The sequence below is a fragment of the Periplaneta americana genome, chromosome 13 (genome assembly GCF_040183065.1).
Source record: "Periplaneta americana isolate PAMFEO1 chromosome 13, P.americana_PAMFEO1_priV1, whole genome shotgun sequence".
NCBI lineage: Eukaryota > Metazoa > Arthropoda > Insecta > Blattodea > Blattidae > Periplaneta > Periplaneta americana.
The window spans coordinates 53011823-53032838 of record NC_091129.1 but is presented as its reverse complement, the minus strand read 5'-3'; the positions used below and the strand labels follow the sequence as shown (position 1 = coordinate 53032838).

At 34.3% G+C, this 21016-nt stretch overlaps 1 protein-coding gene across 1 annotated transcript in view; it reads left to right on the top strand.

Annotated features, from left to right (window-relative positions):
• The window catches only part of LOC138711907 (mitochondrial import inner membrane translocase subunit TIM44), a 24808-nt gene extending 3792 nt beyond the window's left edge, over positions 1–21016 (top strand). The window contains exons 3-6 of the mRNA XM_069843210.1: positions 3388–3551; positions 7211–7344; positions 18024–18297; positions 20069–21016. Of these exons, the coding sequence (XP_069699311.1) occupies positions 3388–3551; positions 7211–7344; positions 18024–18297; positions 20069–20708 (1212 nt within the window). The 3' untranslated portion in view covers positions 20709–21016. The remainder of the gene's footprint in view (positions 1–3387; positions 3552–7210; positions 7345–18023; positions 18298–20068) is intronic.

Sequence of the window (21016 nt, the reverse complement as noted above, 5' to 3'; positions counted from 1 at the left end):
AATTATTTATCAAACTCGCAGGCGACTTTGACCACTGAAGGGGGGTTTGAACTAAGGACTGGGGTTGAGCAAGCCAGAGTGAGTGTAGGGAGTTAAAGTTAGGAATGGTACAAAGGTGAAGAGCTGAAGCAAAGAAGAAAAGGTGAGATGTGAGTTGTTTGGAAACTGAGGCATCTCTGAGCTTAAGCGGCCTCTCCTATGTTCTTTTATATTGCCAGTCACGGCGGCACACCCCACGTGACTAGTGACGTCACGTCGGGCAGCAAAGTGGGAGAAAGCTTATGTAAACGCCCCCGTCATGTGTGGAAGCAGAAACAACTGGTCTGAGGGTGGCACTGCTGAGGATGGCCATGCGGCGGGGGAAGTGTAGCCGACCATTGCAAGACCAGATGGCAAGGGCTGCATACTCACCCTTTCAAACAAAGGGGGTGGGGTTAGGATACAGCTGGTCACTCCATCCTTGAGCCAGCTAAAATTTACAAAATTCAAGATAGATCTGCAAGGAGTACAAATGAAAGAAACACAACACCTGCTTCTATTTGTAGAGAGTTGAAAATAGTACAGTAGAATTCCTCTTAACTGGCACCAAATGGACCAGGCTAGTTCCGAATACGAGATTTTGCTGAATAATTGAATAAATATCCGCACACACAAAAAAAGTTCGTATTTCATGGTGCCAAATGTTTAAACTGCAGCCATGTGAAGCTTATTTCTATATCACTTGCTCATAACTGAATAAACATAAAAACTGTGTGGATTTTCTTTATTATAACACATAACACAACACAAATGATACACTAATTTTAGGTTCGATTATTCACTGAAAACGAAAGTTCGTGCGAACTTCCTAATGTGGCAACACTGACGACCTGAACATAACTAAATAAACATAAAAACTGGGTTAATTTTCTTTATTAAAATACATCACACAATACAGACAATATACTAATTTAGGTTCTAATATTCACTGAAAACGAAAATTCGTGCAAACTTCCTAATGTGGCAAAACTGATGGCCCAGATTAGCAATGTGGTAGATTTAAACTTTTTTTTTTTTTTTTTGGCCCAGCCAAAAGTGCGAATGTTTTGGTATTGCCAGTTATTTGGGTGCCGGTTACGAGGGATCTTACTATAGCTATTTTAGGCCTATATGCTAAAGATATCTCTAGGAAATTTGAAGAAATTGAATGATGGGAATAGGAGAATAAAGTATCAATACAAATTCAGTTATGATTGTGAAACTGACAATTTCCCTTTGAATAGAGTTTTTAGCCTAGGACAGGGCCTTTCCAAGAATATGAATTCTTTTCAAGGACGATGGTGATGACAGTAATGAACATACTTTGTATTAACATTCATATAAATTTAACATAATATAAATTGTTGTGGTAAGACGTATGTAAAATTTTATTGAAATATTTATCTGTGTGTTAACTTCACTTACTTACTTATGGCTTTTGAGGAACCCGGAGGGTCATTCTCACCCTCACATAAGCAGGGATGTCTGTAGGGTAACTCAAGGCACACACTTTGAGTTGCATTGACCGTTCTCTGACACTCGGAGAGTTCTTACATCAAGTTATGTAAAAAGTTGTTTAACAACCATTATTTACACTTGAAATTATCAGTTATTTCTTGATCCCAATAAGTGGAACACGGTATATTGTCTGCAATGCAATTTTGTGCATTTGCATGTAATATCTCTTCCTCCCCACAATGACGAGGACTTGATTATTTTGGAGTAACAAACTGGAAGCAGTAGATCAGTTTTATTTGTCTTTAAACACTGCCCATGATGCACCACATATCTGCATTGCATGCAGTGATGGTGGTGGTCACTGTAGAAATAACTGAGTGATGAAACAGAAGTACTGCATGAAATTCTGCACGAAATCTTTTCTTTTAAATACAAATTTCATTTGATGATCTAGTTGGAATTTAAATCTAGATCTATGGTATTGCAAACTGATGCTCCAGTCATTCAGCAAAGAATATGTTCGTGAATATGATACGAATTTGCATGTTCATGAAAAGTCATCTTCTTATTTTTCACTTTAGGACGATGCCTATTAATATAGAAATCCTTTCTATGTTAATATCAACATAAAAAATTAATTTCTTATATTGCATTTTTTGCATTTTTCGACATTTTTTGGCCATTTTTAATACTTTGAAGAATTTTTAGATCATTTGGAATGCATTTTACTTTCTTCTTTACCGATAGGTCTGTTAAATCTTTTTCTAAGCAAATAGGTCAGTAGTAATTACCTACTGAATAAGTGAATAACAGTGAAGTTTGAGTTTTATAGTTTGAAACAAACTGTAAAGACCTCCCTCATTCCACCGAAGGCTTCACCTCACACAACGGAAGTTATATAAAATGCTTGACAACAGTTTAGTTTAAGTGAGGGCTTTCACCACTACTGTTCTTTTGTCAGTAAGAGGGTATCTTTAGAATTTATGTTTGGAAGGGAAGAAACTTTCACCATATCCTGGACAGGACGTTGTGTCCCCATGGAAGGAAGGGACAGTATTTTTAACATAAAGATTGCAAGAATGCAAGCTGCACCCACAATTTGTTTTGTCATTCACACTCCCCCATCTGGAAGTTCTGGTAACAAAAGTGAAGAACGGAAGGAGAAGGCACTTTCATGGACCACCACCAATTGAAACACATTGTTAACTGTCATTAAAATCTATAGTTTTCCCTTAAAACCTTTATTTTTTTATGTTTATTGTCAGTAAAATAACATATACAAAAATACAGTCTTAATTCTTCCCTGAAGGAGTAAAAACTCGTGCATATCCTTTTTCTTTAACTTAGCCAAATTCCAGGAAGTTGCCTCCTCTCTCCGAGACTTGTAGGGCAGTTATTGAAACAAGGTGATTAATTTTTAAGAAGTTGTGGTGCAAGTACTCTGAATAATATGTAAATGTCATTTTCTTTTAATTTTATGTAATTTTTTCATTAGTTTAAGGGTATTTTAATGATCATTTTAAGTAGATTTTTAGGTCATCAACATCCGCCCTCTGCTTATAACAGTTAGTATGTAAATATGTAATGAGAAAGTATCTGTGATTTATAGAAATGTTGTTGATAGATATGTTTAAAAGTCACTGATGATACCTTAATCACATAGCAATAGATAAACAACCTACTGTACAGTGATTCAAGTCATTTACTACACTGCAAGCAGTAGTTGAATGCAGTGTATTTTATTGCCTTGTATAAAATTTGGCGACCAAAGTTATATTAGTCAGAGATAAACGAGATAACATGCAATATCTTGTAAAATTTTTAAACACAATTCTAATGGCCTGTAGCTCTGTTTGAGAAAATGTTGTGACATTTATCTTCTATATTTTCACCTTTATATTTATATTACAGATTCGGCAATATTCTAACCCGGCTCGTCGGCCAAACTTCTTCTCCCAGTTTGTGGAGAATATTAAGCAGGAAATGGCTAAGAATAAAGAGATGAAAGAGTCTCTCAAAAAGTTCAGAGAAGAAGCAGACAAATTGGAACATTCAGAAGCACTGCAGAAAGCAAGGTGATGCTTCGTCATAATAAGTATGGATGTTACAATTGTCCAGATGCGTGTATGTGTGTTTTATTTGTTAGATATAAAATTAATTTCCCTTCTTAGTTTAATCAAAGCATAACTCATTTACGATTAATTTCCTTCCCAGGCATAAAAAATCTGTGGTACCAGAACACTTGCGTATGTACTACCCATAGTTTCTGAGTGAGAATGTAGATACCCCCTCTGGCAGAGGTTTCAATTTCTACAAGGAATTTAGTTACACTTATTTGCCAACAGGGGGCAGAAAGACAAGTGGTAAGCTCATTGCCTCAAATGCCATTAGTATGCAACTAAGGTATTACTAGGCCGGACGACTTGCTTTCGGATTTTTATATCCTGAAAAATCCATTGACCCTACGCGTGTTTGAACCTTGTACTAACTTATACTTCATAAATATGTCATCATCGCCTTATCTGCAATCATTCCAAGACGAAGTTCTCTTTTTTTGAAACCAGTAAAACAAAACAACTTCTAGGATACAGTCGTTTCTTCTGTAACAGTAAATACTGTGATTCTAAAATTCACTGTGTTACTGAATTTTGTACAACAGAAGAAATAAGAACTTATAGGCAATATAAGGCATATGCGCATAAAATCTACCTTCTTCATTGTATTCTGTGTAAATGTGTTCACACTTCTCAAAGTAGAGAAGCAGCATTCATTGATCTTTGGAATAGTTACTGTATGGCATGGCCACTATTATTACTTAGAGCTTATAGAGCTCAAGTCATGTTTAGGGGCTGCACTTGGACCTGAATTTCTTTCTAACTGTAAGATGAATTCTCGGATTCATATCGCCAAATACCATCTCACTATAACTAGTTCCAATGATGCTAGATAATCATACAGTTGATATAGTGTTATTGTTGTCAATAAATACAGTGTTAATTTTTTTACCAGAGACAGCCAAATTCTTGTAGATCATAGCGATCATTATCCTGCGATTTTCATGGAAAAAAATTGAGCAAGACCACGAGAAGCCTTTGTCACTATATATGATTCTGGGGATTAAACTTTGGTTCTCCTATGTGTCTTTCTTCTATTTTCAGCTTGATTTTAATAATAGTCCTGAATTACACTGTATTTTTAAATCTAACTAAACTTGTCCTGTCCCATTCCACTGCTGGTATATAATTGTAGTTGATTGGTTTCCAATAACTCAGTCTTTGTTAGTGAAGGTATCCACATTTTGTAATGTTATACGTAGCACTTCTTCTTTTTTGACTCTACATAACATACCAGATGAAAAAACATGAAAAGCAGGACTTTTATCTAAAAAAGCAGAACTTTCTACTAAAACAGGGCATGATAACATGACATGTTACATAATAATTTATGCACAACAGACTGGGGACCTTGTTAGCTTGTACTGGCAAGCTAGAGAGAAAATGACTTGATTGTCAATTCTAGCCATTGGAAAATAAATAAATAAATATTTTACATAATAATATAAATTATTAGTCTTAGTATACAATAAAACTGATACAAAACTGTTAATAATAATTAATTTAATCAACTATTTAACTGTATAGTTAAGGGACGGATTTCTATGACATGTCATATTTTTTCTGTGGAATTGTTTCGGTTTTCAGACTGATTTAAACTTGATACCAAGCATTCTAATGAAAATGGAAGTTTTTTATAAATGCATATTTTGACCGTTTTTAATTTTGTAACATATTTAGTACGAAACTGCATATTAACGTTATATTTTGAGAATAACTGTATTTCATATTTAGGTATTCTTTAAGTTTTATAGCATATTTAATAAAAATTCGTGTCATAATCTTATATGTTGCACATTTCTCATATTTAATGCATTCATTCAAATCATAATGGGCCATGGTAAAATGTAATACTACGAAAGTTTTTCAGGATACCTCTAAAATACCCATACTTTTTCACAAATGCAATGAAAAGAAAGTATGCACTGATTGTGGAATGTGAGGTCTCAAGTAGCAGGTGGGCTTCTATTGTTTGGCCCTGTGAACGAAAATGTGCTATACACAAAAGAACACAGTTTCCTTACAATTTTCAAGTGTTCGTAACTTTCTCCTCCCTCTCGGTCATTTCTTGTTTCTTCAGTATCTTTCCAACATGCTATTCTAAAGACAGAGGACATTTGCAGTCATTTTCTTAAATATAACATCCAATTGGTTAGACATTGTATTTTAATCATCAATGTATAATGCCGAGAATTACAAAAAATCTAACATACATGTGTTACTGATAAAGTCATATTCCGAATTTTATTGGTCATATTTTTATGTTTTTTATGTCATAAATGCATGCATATACCCTATTTTTAAGTCATAGAAATCCTCCCTCTATAAATAAGCTTGTATCTTGTTTCATTTCCTGATTACGAATTTGATTGAACAAGGAATGTGGTTTGTCAGCGAGTAAATACTTGTGAAAATTCACACAAGATAGATGTCTCAAATTAAATTTTACAAACATAATTCCTCTAATGAACTCCAGACGTAGGTGATTTCTCTCTTTGATCCACTGAGCATTGACGAGTGAGAAAAGCAGGACAATTTCTGATTTTCTACAATGCCTGGCCAGATGCAGGACACACACCTAAAAAGTGGGATATGTCTGGCTAAATCCAGACATCTGAATCCTAAGTCCTCAGCCTCATGTCATTCTTATGCCATTCCTAATCTAGTAACACTGAATTACATTAATACAGTATTGTTTAGGGACAGTTTATAGTTTAATGCTGATTCCCATCCTTTTTGTTTAGGGCCTATAACACACTTCAGTGTATTGAAATTCCAATTTTATATAAACATTTGGCAAGGCAGCTATACTAGATAAGCAGTCTAATGTTGCCATTTTTATTTTGCAAAGTCTTTCTAAACTTGTAGATCACTGAAAATGTTTTCTTATAATTTTTCTGCAGCCAGGGTTCCGTGGACAGGATTCTTGATTTGTAGTGTTATTGAGCTCTCTTTACTAGCAAATAGGTCATTCATTTCATTCCCAATGATGCCACACAATACCAGAATTCACTGCAATCTGTAGCAGTAGATGTAAAATATTATACATGTTTTGTGTACAATTTACTTGTACAACCTTGACAGTTCGCATTTAAGAGTAGACTGTGTATCATTATGTTACACATCCCTAAAATTTTAGGACCTTTATCAGAACGAAATGTATAGAATTAATGAGATTATCTGTGGAATATATTGCTTAGTACATATCACAAGTGAGTGTACTGCATTGACATACTGGAATAATTGCTGGTGTGGAGAAGTAGGAAAGTTTGTCCACTACATACTTGCACTTGTTTCTTGAGATAAAATCATAAACAGGCGAGAAATTTTTCTTCTCTTCAACCATTTACAAAAGTAAGCACATGATGTAGTATCTCCGATTCTTTATTGTTGTTCGTCTGCTGACATTAACAGTTCCAAAAGGAAAGGGATGCTACTATTATTGTATTACCGGTACATTAATTTATTGCTACTATTTCAACACTGGTTTCTAACACCCACAGTTTCTTCCTAGCTTCGAATTCTTTATAGAAGTAAAGATTTAAGATGTTTTTGATATGTTGTATTTTTTTATTCTGTGTTATATTTATGTTCTAATAATCAAATGCCTTCACTTGCAGACAAAAATTCCAGTCAGTGGAATCAGAGGCTTCAAAAGGAACTGAAGTACTAAAAGATAAACTTGGAACCATTAAAGGAAAAGTGCAAGAAGCTTTGGAAGAGGCAAGCAAATCTGACATTGCTAAGAAAGCTGGTTAGTTGCATAACATACACTAAAATTACTATTTAGCTGTAGATTTAGATTTTAGATTTAGATTTATTGATATTAGTTCACAAAAGTACAAACTTAATAATTTAAAATTGATCTATATACGAAAAGTAGTTATACATAATAAATATACAATGTCATAACTAATTAATCTATCACAAATCTAAGTAATTTATGATTCAAACTTCCACTTATAACATACACTGAAATTACTATTTAGCATTTCTTTATGAAAGAAAAAAAAAAACTTAATTCTAGTCTCATATAACATTGAAAGTCACATGTAAAAATTCACTTCATTGGCATCGTATTTCCAACATAAGAACTGAAAATTACATCAGCAAAAGATAAGGAATCGCATGATATTCAGATTATTCATTTTCGCATTTCAGACAGATTTATGTCTGGTATGGCAGTCACTATAGCTCAGCTTTGTCAGACTAGAGTGTGTATAGGCAGTCATGAGCACTGTAACACTACCGTGGGTACCTGGCCTGACATAGAAGAGGAGTGCATCAGCACAAAGGGCAGGGTTGTACATTGGACTAAGAAGAATAATATTTATCTCTCCATGTAACTTGTAATATTGTAAAAAAAAAAGAAACATTTACTAACAACGTAAACAGATTTTGATATTTGTGCAATAGTTACAGAAATAAGTCATATTAGCTTTCCTTCTGAACAATAAAATTTTATATTAAAATTGATGATAATGATGATACATAAATTGCCCTGTCTGTAGTCGTTCTACAATGTATTGTAAATTAGGACGTTAATTCTTCTGCACTACTTTTATTTAAATTCATTTAGGGCACAGATTAGAGAAATTAACTAGGAGTGCACTATTCAATGCTATTTTTGTACGTTAGGAGATTTATAGGTATAAATGAAGGACATTACCAAACATCGTAAGTTCGTGTTGCTTCAATAGAGAACTGTTAGTTTGCAATAATGATAGGCCAGCAGTAAGTTCCCATATTTTACAAGGACCTGCATATTGTAGTCACTAATTTGGCATTCCCAGATGCCTCCTACCAATAAAGGCTGATTCACAATAAACCGGAAACGAGAATCGGGACGAAAACGAAAACGGTAAAATTATTAAAATGTATACATTTAAATGTGAGCATTCATAATTAACAAAAAGCTTGCCGGAGCCCGAGATCGGGTATGGAGAGTTGGCCAAGTTTCAACTTTGGCATTCATATTTCCGATCACAGCCCACTAGATTCATTCTATTGCTATTTTGTCGTCATATATTTTGTAGCAAGAAGACCGTGACATAACCTATGCATTATTTTGTTCTGTACTGTGCATCATGGAGCAAGTTTTATTTGATGAGATTCTAATATTAAAATCCTCACATTTACGATAAGTGGCATGCCTCATATAAAGATGAGAAAATGAAGGAAAATACGTGGCTTTCGATAGCTGCATCTTTGAACACCGATCGGAAGCGAATCATATTTTATTACTGTATTGGTTGTATTACACTCTACATATTCACGCTTCAATTCAATAACTACTGTTGTGTTAATTTTTGTGCTATTACAAATGTTTCTTCTCTAATTATTTTACGTTATGGTAGACTTAAAATAGGTTGTGATAATAAAGATGCATGGGTACTATTTATAGTACCGTACCTAATGAAATGTTTCAGTTTAAATTTCGAAGTTGGTTAACATGTGTTTATGTTGGCTGCCTTGCACTCATGAGAGAACGCCATTGGTCAATTATAACCAAATAACATCAGAATGCATAATATCGACTTTACATATCGTTATTGACATACATATCGATATGCATAGTCGCCTACGTTCTCGATTTATTGTGAATCAATAATTTTCATATTCACGTCCTCTGCTTCTCGTTTTCATTCTGGTTCTCGTTCCCGGTTTATTGTGAACCAGCTCTAACCCTTTTTAATGTATAAAACATGGAAAATAGCAACACTGCCAGTGACAAGCTTATTTTTTCTGAAAGAATACTATTGAGAACAAATACAATCACCTCGATTCTTTTGGACTATCCAGTTTCACCTTCTAGAATTTTAGACATCAATTTCTTTCCTGGAAAAGTGTAATTGCCACCCCTAATTGGAAGAATTCGAAAGTTTTTGTCGGGATCAAAAATATTGTAAGTTATATGAAATGCATGGCAAAATCCAGGCAAGACAGAAGAATCTTGGTATTTTCTGGGTATAGGACATTTTGTAACCGGAAATTTCGTCACTGTTGTAGTTTGTCACCTATTTTTCGTCATTAGTTTTTTGGTCATCAAATGCATTTTGTCATCATGTTTTTTGTCACTGAGGGGATTTTTTCACCGAAGATATTTCGTCATCATATACATTTTATAATCATTTTGTTGATACTGAGGGGATTTTGTCACCAAAATAATATAGAAAATTACATTTAGCCTGTTTTTATTATGAGTCCAAAACCATCATTGTATAATTATTTTAATGCTCTGTATTAACATGGATTTTGAAGTTGTATAGATTCATCCCATTTTTATAGAGTTTCAACCAAAATTTCCCACTGAAGTTGTGACCTATGGCATGTAGGTAACCAAGGATGTGTGCGCAATAACTGCATTCATCATTGGCTGGTGTACAAAATCCTATAGCCTATTGAATTCTGTCCGAGAAATATTTGAAAAAAAAAAAAAAAAAAAACAATCTTTTTACTCTTAAGTTGGGTATTAACACTTTAATTGTACATTTTGAAGAGCTTTGTAATATTTAAGTCGGAAGCCAAATAAAGTCTCTCACTTTTACTTCTATTGTAATGTGATTCCCTTGCTCTTTCTTATAGTAGGTTATTTTACGACGCTCTATCAACATCTGAGGTTATTTAGCGTCTGAATGAAGTAAAGATGATAATGCCGGTGAAATGAGTCTGGGGTCCAGCACCGATAGTTATCCAGCATTTGCTCATATAGGGTTGAGGGAAAACCCCTGAAAAAACCTGAACCAGGTAACTTGACTCGAACGGGAATCAAACCCGGGCCACCTGGTTTCGCAGCCAGACGTGCTCACCGTTACTCCACAGGTGTGGACCACTTGCTCTTAATTTAGAGATAAATTACACTACTTCCCTCTTCTTAGCTACATGTAGTGCTCTCTTTCGGGCACCACCTCTCCTCTCTCTGATTCCCTTACTGCTCTTACTAAATTTTGATATTGTACATACCTTGATAATCACAATGTTATAAAACAGCGGGAAACTCAATAATGGTGGGAAGATACAGCACGCTGGCCAACACTGTCCATTTAAGATTTTAACTAATGGAAGTTGTACATAATACGATTTGATCCGACACATCATGGGAGTTGTACATAATACGATTTGATCCAACACACAATTTTCATCATAGAAAAAAGGCGGGAAAGAATACGAATTGCTCCAATATGAGATCAGGGTCTTAAAGAATACCGTCTCAGCTATGCGAAATCGCTTCAAACTAAATTTCGACCGAGGATGTATTTAATACGATTTGAAACGACACTCCACATTTTATATAGGTATCAACAAGGGAAATAACATGAACGGGGGAAAAATTGTGCTTGCGAGTAGTGATGAGAAAATTAAATTGATGACAAAATATGGTGGTGACGGAAGTGAATGGGTGACAAAATGTTGCAGTGGCAAAATGAAATATGTGACGAAATCACCCGTTAACAAATTGGTGATGAAAATTCTGGATCCTGTTTTTTCTCTGTCCTACAAGCTTATGATTTGAATATCCTTTAATATTTCCTCAGAAATTTACCTAGACACTGCCAGTTTTTGCTCCTGGCATCTTCCCCATTTAAATGTAACAATGCTTGTCCTTAGAATTTCCCTCTGTTGTTGACAGTTGTGGGCAGATTGATGTTTGCAGGCAGAACTTGGCTTGAGTTTTGTTCTCATCTCGCAGTAACTCCCCGTTACTGAGGATGAGCTACTTCATTATACACCTCGTCACAACTAGATCCCTATTTCCCACGTTTCTTCTTCCGTGCCTCTTCCACATGTGTCAGTATAAAATCACAAGTATATCCAGTCAATTACATTACAGAAAATCAAATCTTTCCTCATTACTATCAGATTGTATTTTCTCTGCACTAAAGAGGAACAAGACATTGAAATCACGAAATCACCATAGTGCACAAAAAGGTCAGTTGAATTAACCATTGATTAGTTTTTCTATTAATCAATATTCGATAAGCTGTTAATACCAAGAGATGAACCACCAACCTGCGTAAATATCCTTCACATAATGTTATCAATGTGTGGGTGTCAAGATGGCGTCAGACTGGGAGTGTTGTAGGCATAAAGCGCCCAGGCCAACAGTCTTCAGTTTTTACACCAGAAAACAAGGAAAGGGTTAGATAGGCGTTCATTAGAAATCCGCAAAAATTTGTGAAGTGCCATGCTTCTGAGCTACGCATGTCTGATCGGAGTGTGAGAAGACTTTTAAAGGAGACCAACATTTGCTAGATCCTTCTTGGAACTTAAAGAACAGAATCCCGACATTTGCGACTGCTTATTGATGAGTGACGAAGGACATTTTTATTTATTGTGGTTCGTAAATAAACATTGGTCCAGTGACCCCGTGAAGTTCACCAACACCTACTTTATTCTCCAAAGGTTATGGTATGATGTGCAATATCTGTGACTGGCATAATTGGACCATATTTCTTTCAAGATGATGAGGGCACAACAGTGACTGTGATGCAAGAGGAGTAGAATAGAAGAGAGGGGCTCAAGAGGCGGATTAAGTGTAATCTGTCAAGAAGCTTCTTTTTACCAGCAGTGGAGCGCCACATGCACAAAAATGGCGGTATTTTCAAACGACTTCCTGCACCGGAAATAGCGGGAATTTCAAAATACTTCTTTGCACATCCCCGTTACATTCATATTAACATGAATGTTTGAAATGTAACCATCCCTATTACAATTCCTTTTTTTTTTTTTTTTAGCCAGAAACCTTTTTTTTGTAAATTACAATACCATAAGTGTTTTCAGAACGAGATATCTCATGAAGTAGAGTAGTAGAGGTAGGAAATGGACTGTGAAATTGGAAATGATTTAGACATGACCAAGCAAATCTGTTATGTTGGAATGTATCAGATTTATTTATTAACAATATTTCATTTTGTACATAAACACAAAGACCTTTATTGAAATTAACTGTTTGATGTTTTACTGTAATAGAGAAAAGATCGTGAGCTCACGATATATATATATATATATATATATATATATATAATATTAACAACATAGTAGTAAATGTTACACAAAGAAAAAAATCATACCTAAACATTCTTAACACTCTACATATTTATTAATGAAGTAATCTCTGCTCTTTGAAGTCAGCTAACCGCTTAATTTTCTGATATTTTCAGATATACTATCATTAGTTATTATTGTGTTGTAAGGAAAATAATTTCAAATCACCCTTAGTAGAAATTGGAGTCTACAATGCTGTGTTCTTATTGTCTCCAAATAAGTAGATATAATGTGTAAAGTCTTCTGGTTACATTGAAGGCAATCATGCACAAATATTTTTTTTTTAAGATTAACACTTAATGACATTATGTCAGTTTGTTCATGAACTTCTACATTACATTTTGGACTATATGTGGGGAATATTGGAAAATATTGTATTCACTAGTGTAACTTTGTGTTCAAACATTACGAACATTAGTGTTGTGGTTGTTAATTTAAGTTCCATTTCTCTGAGAAACACAAATATAACAAACTGAAGAAATAAAATCATACACAGTACATGATAAACATAAAATTAAAACAATAAAAATTAATATTTAATGACATTATGCCAGTTTGTCTGTAAACTTCAACATGAAATTTTAAGCTGCCTGTGGGGAATATTAGAGAGTAGAGTAAGAGAGTTAATGGGTTTATTGCCAAAAACTCAGCATTTGTTGATTTCAGTTAAGTTGTACAGGTTTAAGAATTCCAATGTATATGTAGCACCTACTACTGTATTTATTTCCTCAATGCATAATTTGTCATTTAATATGAAAATATTCTAAATGCTAGTGCAGAATACAATAACTTTATGTTCCAACATTGCGATTATGGTAAATAGAGTCTACAGTACATTTCACAGGCTTTGTTGAAATATGCCAACAACATCGGTCCTGTGTTTGATATTATGATGTTATTTTAAAAAAAAAATATATATATTATTGCCTTGAGTTACTTCGTATTGTAGTTAATCTAGGTTCCTTTTGTTTGAGAAAAATACCAAATCATAACAAGAAACATAATGTAACAAAAATACAAGAACAATACAAAATAGCAATAAATAGCAACTAAAATTAAACATGCAAAATCTTAAATCAAAAATACACAAAGAAAACATACTCATTTGGCCACAATACCACATTATCAGTAAATGTGCACATCACTTTTCTGCATCCAGTTTCACAAGCACATTAGGTGCAAAACTTCTCACATCTGCAGTTCTCGTTGACATGAAGAAGAGGAGTGCCAGCGAAGATAAAGTTGTATTTGAAAAGTAATGTTAATATTATTTTACATATACAATCCTGCAGACAATCCTCTGGTTCATGATTTGTACAGGAATGTCCCTGGTTAACAGAATTCAAATGTAAAGCCCTTAATATCTACTTACACAGTACAAGTGAAACAGAATTGTTAGAAAATTATTGAGTATTCCTTGTAAAGCCACTCTTCTACGAAAGTTTGCCTTATATACAAATGATGTTGGGTTTTGTGAGAAAATACTGGATAAGCTAAAATATGCTTGTGACAAAATGAGTGACATAGATGAGCTGTGCTGTCTCATATGCGATGAAATACCACTAAAATCAGCTTGGCTTGTAACAATAATGATGATTTTGTTGATGGGTTTCAAAGATTTGAAAAACACTTGTCAGGTAAACCTGCAAATCAGATGCTTGTGTCTATGGTGAGTGGTCTATGTCTTTATTACAAGCAGGTAATGAATTACTTCTTAGCAAATTCTGCTACTCCTGGTATATGTTCAATAGTGCAACACGGACATTAAGCGATTTAGTTGCTGCAGACATTTATTGCTTGTCAACACTGCTTTTAAAGATATTTCATCCCACATAAGGCAACCTACTTTGTCAGTGTGAGTCATCTTACTACAGGCATTCCTTAGTATGTCGAATAATTTGTCACTAAAACCAACATCAGTGGTATACTTTCGCAAAACTCTAAGCAATGTAGCCTTAGAATGGAAATTTAATAACTTCCTAATCATTCTATAGGCACTTGGGTTCTGTAAATAAATATTAAGAGCCTTTGCTTTCAATTCCGGTGACCACCGAACTCTCTGTACATACCTTGCATTTGAGGAGACACAATTTTTTACCAATTCATATAATGGCCCGGGAACCTTCTTCCTTAAAGTTGCAAGGGCAATGTCAATCTTCAGATCTCTCTGTGTGGTCTTGAGGACTCTTCCTCTCAAATGATGCAGTTGTACTCGAAGACTGCAAATTTTCCTCCTCTTCAATGTTACTATCGGTGTGGCCGTGGTTTGCATTCTTGGAGGCTCCCCAGCCTCTTCTCACTGCCTCTCCTCTCTTGGGGGGTCACCAGCCTCTCTGGCGGGGGTCCTCTGTTTCTTCCCGTACAAAATAAAACAACCAAAAGGTTACAATTATGAACTGACAGCAAGAGTAAGTAGTCCTGTACCACCAAGGATAGAGGTTACAATTGAAGCATTGGGCCGAATAATGGTTTATGTTACAATTTTTGCCATTATACTTTATCTTAGAATGTTATCAAGTTATTTCGTTTCAGGAACAGATTTGCGGAAATTCTTTCAAGATGTGCTCACAGCTTGCTCTTGATGTCAGAAAGGAACTGTTTAAAATGTGTTACTCTCTTATAGTCAACATTTAAAAACTGTGTTTGTCATTGTCTTCATTATTATTCTGTTCATAATGTTACAAACTTCTCCGATGTGTAATATGACTTTCAGTAACATACAATCTATACTTTGCTTAGTGTACAAAACATATTGATGGAATAACGGTGTATGTTGCCCGTCCAATAGTAAATTATTTATGAGTGGAATGACGATGTAACATTTTCGTTCCTCCTGCCCAGTTAGCAGATTGCAATACAGACCATTATTCGCCCAAAGCTTTAATTATGGGATCTACTTAGCCTGATACTTCACTATTTGTGTGAATGGCTTTTCTTTATGTATTCATTCACAATTTGCAATTACGACAGAATTTATAGGTATAGATATGAAGCACTGAATTTGCATAATATAAAAGGCTTGCAGTTACTTAAGTAAGTTACCTTGACCATTGGAGATAGCTTCAACTTTGCAAGGTATGGCTCCCGAAAGCTGTTGTGCAGTTTGTTGGGCTCTTTAACCATCAGATCTTATATGCCCAATGCTTCTAGGCATGCCTTGCATCTGAAAAAAATTGAAATAAAGTGTAAAATAAATATAAATTATGAGCACAGGAAAACCATTTCATGGCACTTAATAAAATCACTTTGAGAACCAAGAAAAATTAAAATAAACTCCTCCAGTCAGCTTCACGTTAAAATACTAATTATCTCATCATTTCTATTGTAGGCCTAATTTTGGCCCAGGAAAAAATTCGTATTTAAAGACAACATTTGTAAAAATACAATGTAGGCGAAACAAAAAATAAAATAAAATATAGGTGGATAAAATATGTCATAAAATGGTTTAAGTATAAGCTACATCATCATAGCTCACTGCAGCTGTTCCCTTTCACTTTATAGGCTATTAAAGTGATTTTATAAAGTGCCACGAAGTCACGTTCCTGTGCTTACGGTAATTTCATACACATATACAGTATAGCCTATATAACATTTAATTATATCATAAATAGACTTGTATTATTATTATTGCAATTTATTATTATAAATATTACTATTATTTTTATAATAAATGTTATAAATATGTAAAGGTCTCAAGTAATAATACCACGCGGGGAATATTCAAGGAAAGGGTCTATTACTCTATTTTTTTCTATTGGAATATTGAAACTCCGGTACCAAGCTGCACACGACACGACGTGGTTTGCTGCAATTTTATTGGTTATATTCAGTGTTTGAAATAACTTTTTTCCTCCCGTGTGTGATGCCCAAAACAGCAAAGTTTCTCCTGCACTGTATAAAAAGCTTCGAAAATAAAAACAAAAAATGCATCTTATATATATATATATATATATATATATATAGAAATAATAATAAAAGTCTGTTAATATGTAACTAGATGTTACAAATTCTGTATATGTGTGTATGAATTATTATCTGATAACCTAACCTATATAATTTAAAATGATGCACGTGGCTAGCAAAATTTACAAGTATATCAAATTAGTTATAAGTGATAACATTGCTATATATTGTAAATGAAAACTCACCTCTCACTATCCCAGGTATTTTGAAGAAACATTTCGAGTGATGACTACTCTTCTTACTTCCGCAGTACGGATATTCGCATTTAATTCGTCCGGCCATCCTTCCCTCGCCTAGGCAAGAAAATTCAATATGTCTTCTTCTTCAGTTCTTGAAATACGGCAAGAAATTGTTCCAGGACTAACAACTTAAACCAAGAGCACGCAAGTTCATTCTCCATTTCCAGGAGTCTAAAATCAGTGACGGAATGTTGGTAAGAGGCGATGTTAGCGCTCATCGTGGCAGTGCCATAGAATTAACAGCGATTAACAGGGAATAGATACGATTGACCCCCTCTCTTCTATTTCTACTCCTCTTGCTGTGATGGCTGTTCAATACACTTACATGCTAGAAACATTTCTTCAGTAAGAATTAGCAAGATTTCATCATCTGGTGTGGTTTCAGCAAGGTAGAGCCACATCACATACTGCCAGATAAGTATGGAAACATTACGAAGAATGTTTCCAGGTCATCTGATTTCGAGATGCGGTGATTTAAATTGGCCTCCCAGATCCCCAGATTTGTCAGCTCCTGATTACTTTCTGTGGGAGTATCTTAAGAGCTGCATGTACCAAACTCATCCCGCCATCTTGGATGATCTTAAGGCAAACATAAGGCAAGAAATTCAAAGAATACCACAGAACATGTTACAACATGTGTTTCAAGATATCCCCAAACATCTCCAAGAATGTATCACTGAGGAAGGTGGACATTTATTGCATACCATTTTCAAAATGTGAACATTTTCGAAAATAGACGTTATCTCCAAGATTTCATTTTTGCTCCAGTATGATTGTAAAATACTTAATGAAGCAAATAAAGTAGTTATTGACAAAGGAAAATAGTCAGTCTTCTCTGACAGACCTTGTATATTGGTATTAACATTTGTACCACAGTAGTGTGTTTACCTGCTGATCCAGAGTTGCGTTTGGGCGTGGGTTCGATTCTCGCTTGGGCAGATAACCTGGTTGGGTTTTTCAGAGGTTTTCCCCAACCATAAGGCGAATGTCAAGTAATCTATGTCGAATTCTCTGTCTCATTTCGCCAAACACCATCTTGCTATCATCAATTCCATCAATGCCAAATAACCCAGTAGTTGATACATTATCATTGAATAATCCAGTAAAAAAGAAAAATATATCATTCAACAAATCAGGAGGATGGCCTCTATAATATATATGTTCCATAATTTCTTTTGTATTGCAGGACAGTTGACAGAAGAACTCGGAAAATCAGCCCGTGGAGCTGCTGAGACACTTTCAGAGCACAGTCAGAAATTGGGTAGAACTGGCGCCTTCCAGACCGTATCTGAGACAGCTAAGATAGTCAAGAAGGAGCTGGATCAAGGAGGCATACACGCACATGTTTATCGACCACCTGCACGGCTCAGAAAGAGAGTTGAGACTGTAGAAGAAGCAGAGGATAAGATTATTGCACCCAACACTGATGCAACTGGAATGGAACTTCATAAGGACTCTAGGTGAGATTGTGGGAAGGTTGAAAATTTTGATGATAAATAAGAATGTGGACAAATATTTCATCAGCTTGTTTAACTGTATGTGTACTTAAACAGAAGAAAAATCAATAGTAGCTTATTCAAAAGAAATTTGCATTATACTTTTTCTGTTGCTGGTGAACTGTAGAACACACATCATGCATTTTAGTACGTCTGTTTTTACTTAAACATGTATCTGTTGCCACAACTTCCAAAATGTTGTATATTCTGTATATCAGCAAAAGAAAAGATCCCATCCTAAAGCCTTATAGTATAAATATCTGTAATATAAATTGATAAGACACACGGTACCAAAACATCATGCTGGTACATAAAAACTTCTGAAGGCAAAAGTTATCACATAATTGCAGTAATTACAATGTAGAGAATATTATGCCAAATTTAACGTCTTTGAACAGTAAACAAATACATATTCAGTGATATAAATCAGCTTCAAAAACAATAACCTATATGTAGAGCTTTCTCGCACTTCACTTATTTCTCAAAAGTTTGGGTTTTATTTATAAATTATGTTTTTATAACAATCTTACTGTGCTGCGAAACTTAAACATTTCCTTGTTCTTTTGCATTTTCACCTTTTAGTGTAAGCATGTTTCTCGAGAAAGTAATACCACTTGAGCTATTTATCTATTTATGCTGTAATATAAGTTAGAGTAATATTTAAGTTGTTTTTGTGGCTCGGTAGATCAATTGGTAGAGCAACTGGCTAGGCTGGTGGCGAGATTTTTTTTGTTGCCAAAACTTCCAGAACTTCCTGTCAAAGCGAGTACTGGGTTTTTCCTGAGGGTAAAAGATGATCAAAGCATGGTGTCAACTACACTAACTCATTCTAGCAACAAGGTCATGGAAATATGGAGCTCTACCTCAGTGCCCTCCATGTGCCATATTGGTGTCTAAAGGGAGCATACATTTATCTCTTTAAGTCATTCTATCCAACATTTTGGATTAAATCATTTGCTTAATCTTTGATCAACATAATTAAAACATTATTCGTAAATAATATACCAAGTCACAGATGCAATTAACATAAGTACTACTTTTTCCCTATTAATAAAGAAAATCTAGAATCCCGATTAAAACAATTTCACTACAAACTCAATCATTCTGTACTTACTGTACAGCTGTAAAAAGAAAAAGAATAGTGGCATGTTTACATAATTGATAATGAAATCTATAAGATTTATCACTTTCTATTAACTTTCTAGCATGGATGAAGTTTTCAGTCCACGGTACTGCCCGAGTTATTGTTCATTTTCTTCCCTAAGCTGAATAAAGTGCATTTTGAATTTTCCAGCAGAGAAAGTAAGATGTTTGACAAGTACGCCATGTCCAGTATTTAAACGAAATATTGCCACAGCATCCTTTATTGGCTAGTTTGGTGTCAATAAGAGAGTCTTCTATTGCTTACAGTTTATCCGATATTTTAACTCTAAAACTAGTTTCCCTTATTTTTCATATAATTGTAAGAGACTGGTTTGATTTTTTGTCTAATTTTGATGTCAAAAGAAATTCACAGCACACCACTAAATTACATATTAAGTAAAAAAAAAAAAAAAAAAAAAACAATAAAGGCAGAACATTTATAAAGTTAGAGCATTAAACAAATTGCAAACATTTTAAGATTTCTATATTAAGAACACCAATCTGGCCAAGAAAATTTGCTGTGTAAAGGTACAAACATATTATATTTAATGTAAAACATTACACTTAAGAATGCATTATTTTATTGTTTTAGGTTTTATCAAAGTTGGCAGAATTTCAAAGACAATAATCCATATGTAAATAAAGTACTGGACTGGAAGATAAAATATGATGAAAGTGATAATCCTATGATCCGTGCATCCCGCCTTCTAACGGATAAGGTGTCTGATATTATGGGAGGTCTATTTCAGAAGACAGAACTGTCAGAAACATTGACTGAGATCTGTAAGATTGATCCTAGCTTCGATAAAAATAAATTTCTGCAGGACTGTGAGAGAGACATTATTCCAAATATTTTGGAGGCAATAATACGAGGGGACTTGGAAATTCTACGTGATTGGTGTTATGAGGCTCCTTTCAACGTGTTGGCAACACCTATAAGACAAGCTACTGCAGCTGGCTACAGATTAGACTCTAAAATATTGGATATTGACAACGTAGATTTGGCAATGGGAAAAGTTATGGATCAAGGACCTGTGCTTATTGTGACCTTCACATCACAACAGATTTTGTGTGCGCGTGATGCAAAAAATAATATAGTTGAAGGTGATCCGGAAAAAGTGTTAAGAGTCCATTATGTGTGGGTTCTCTGTAGAGATCGTGCAGAAGTTAATCCTAGAGCAGCATGGAAATTATTAGATCTCTCTGCAAATAGTACTGAACAATTTGTATAATTGTTATTAGTAAGAGACATTAGACGTTATAATTTCTGTTTACAAAAATCATGAGTGTTAACTGCTGTATATATCATGCATATTAATTTAAATTTTGAAATTTGACATTGTTTTTTTTTATATATATATATTTTTACCTCTTATTCACATCCTGAGTGTTCACCTTTTTAATAAATTTTAACAGATATTAATTAAAAGAAATGAAAATGTAAAATATATGATAGTTGATAAAGAATTTTTAAATTTACTCAGTACTGTAGGGAAACTTGTTTACTTTCCTAACATAAATCTGCCAAAACCTGTTTATA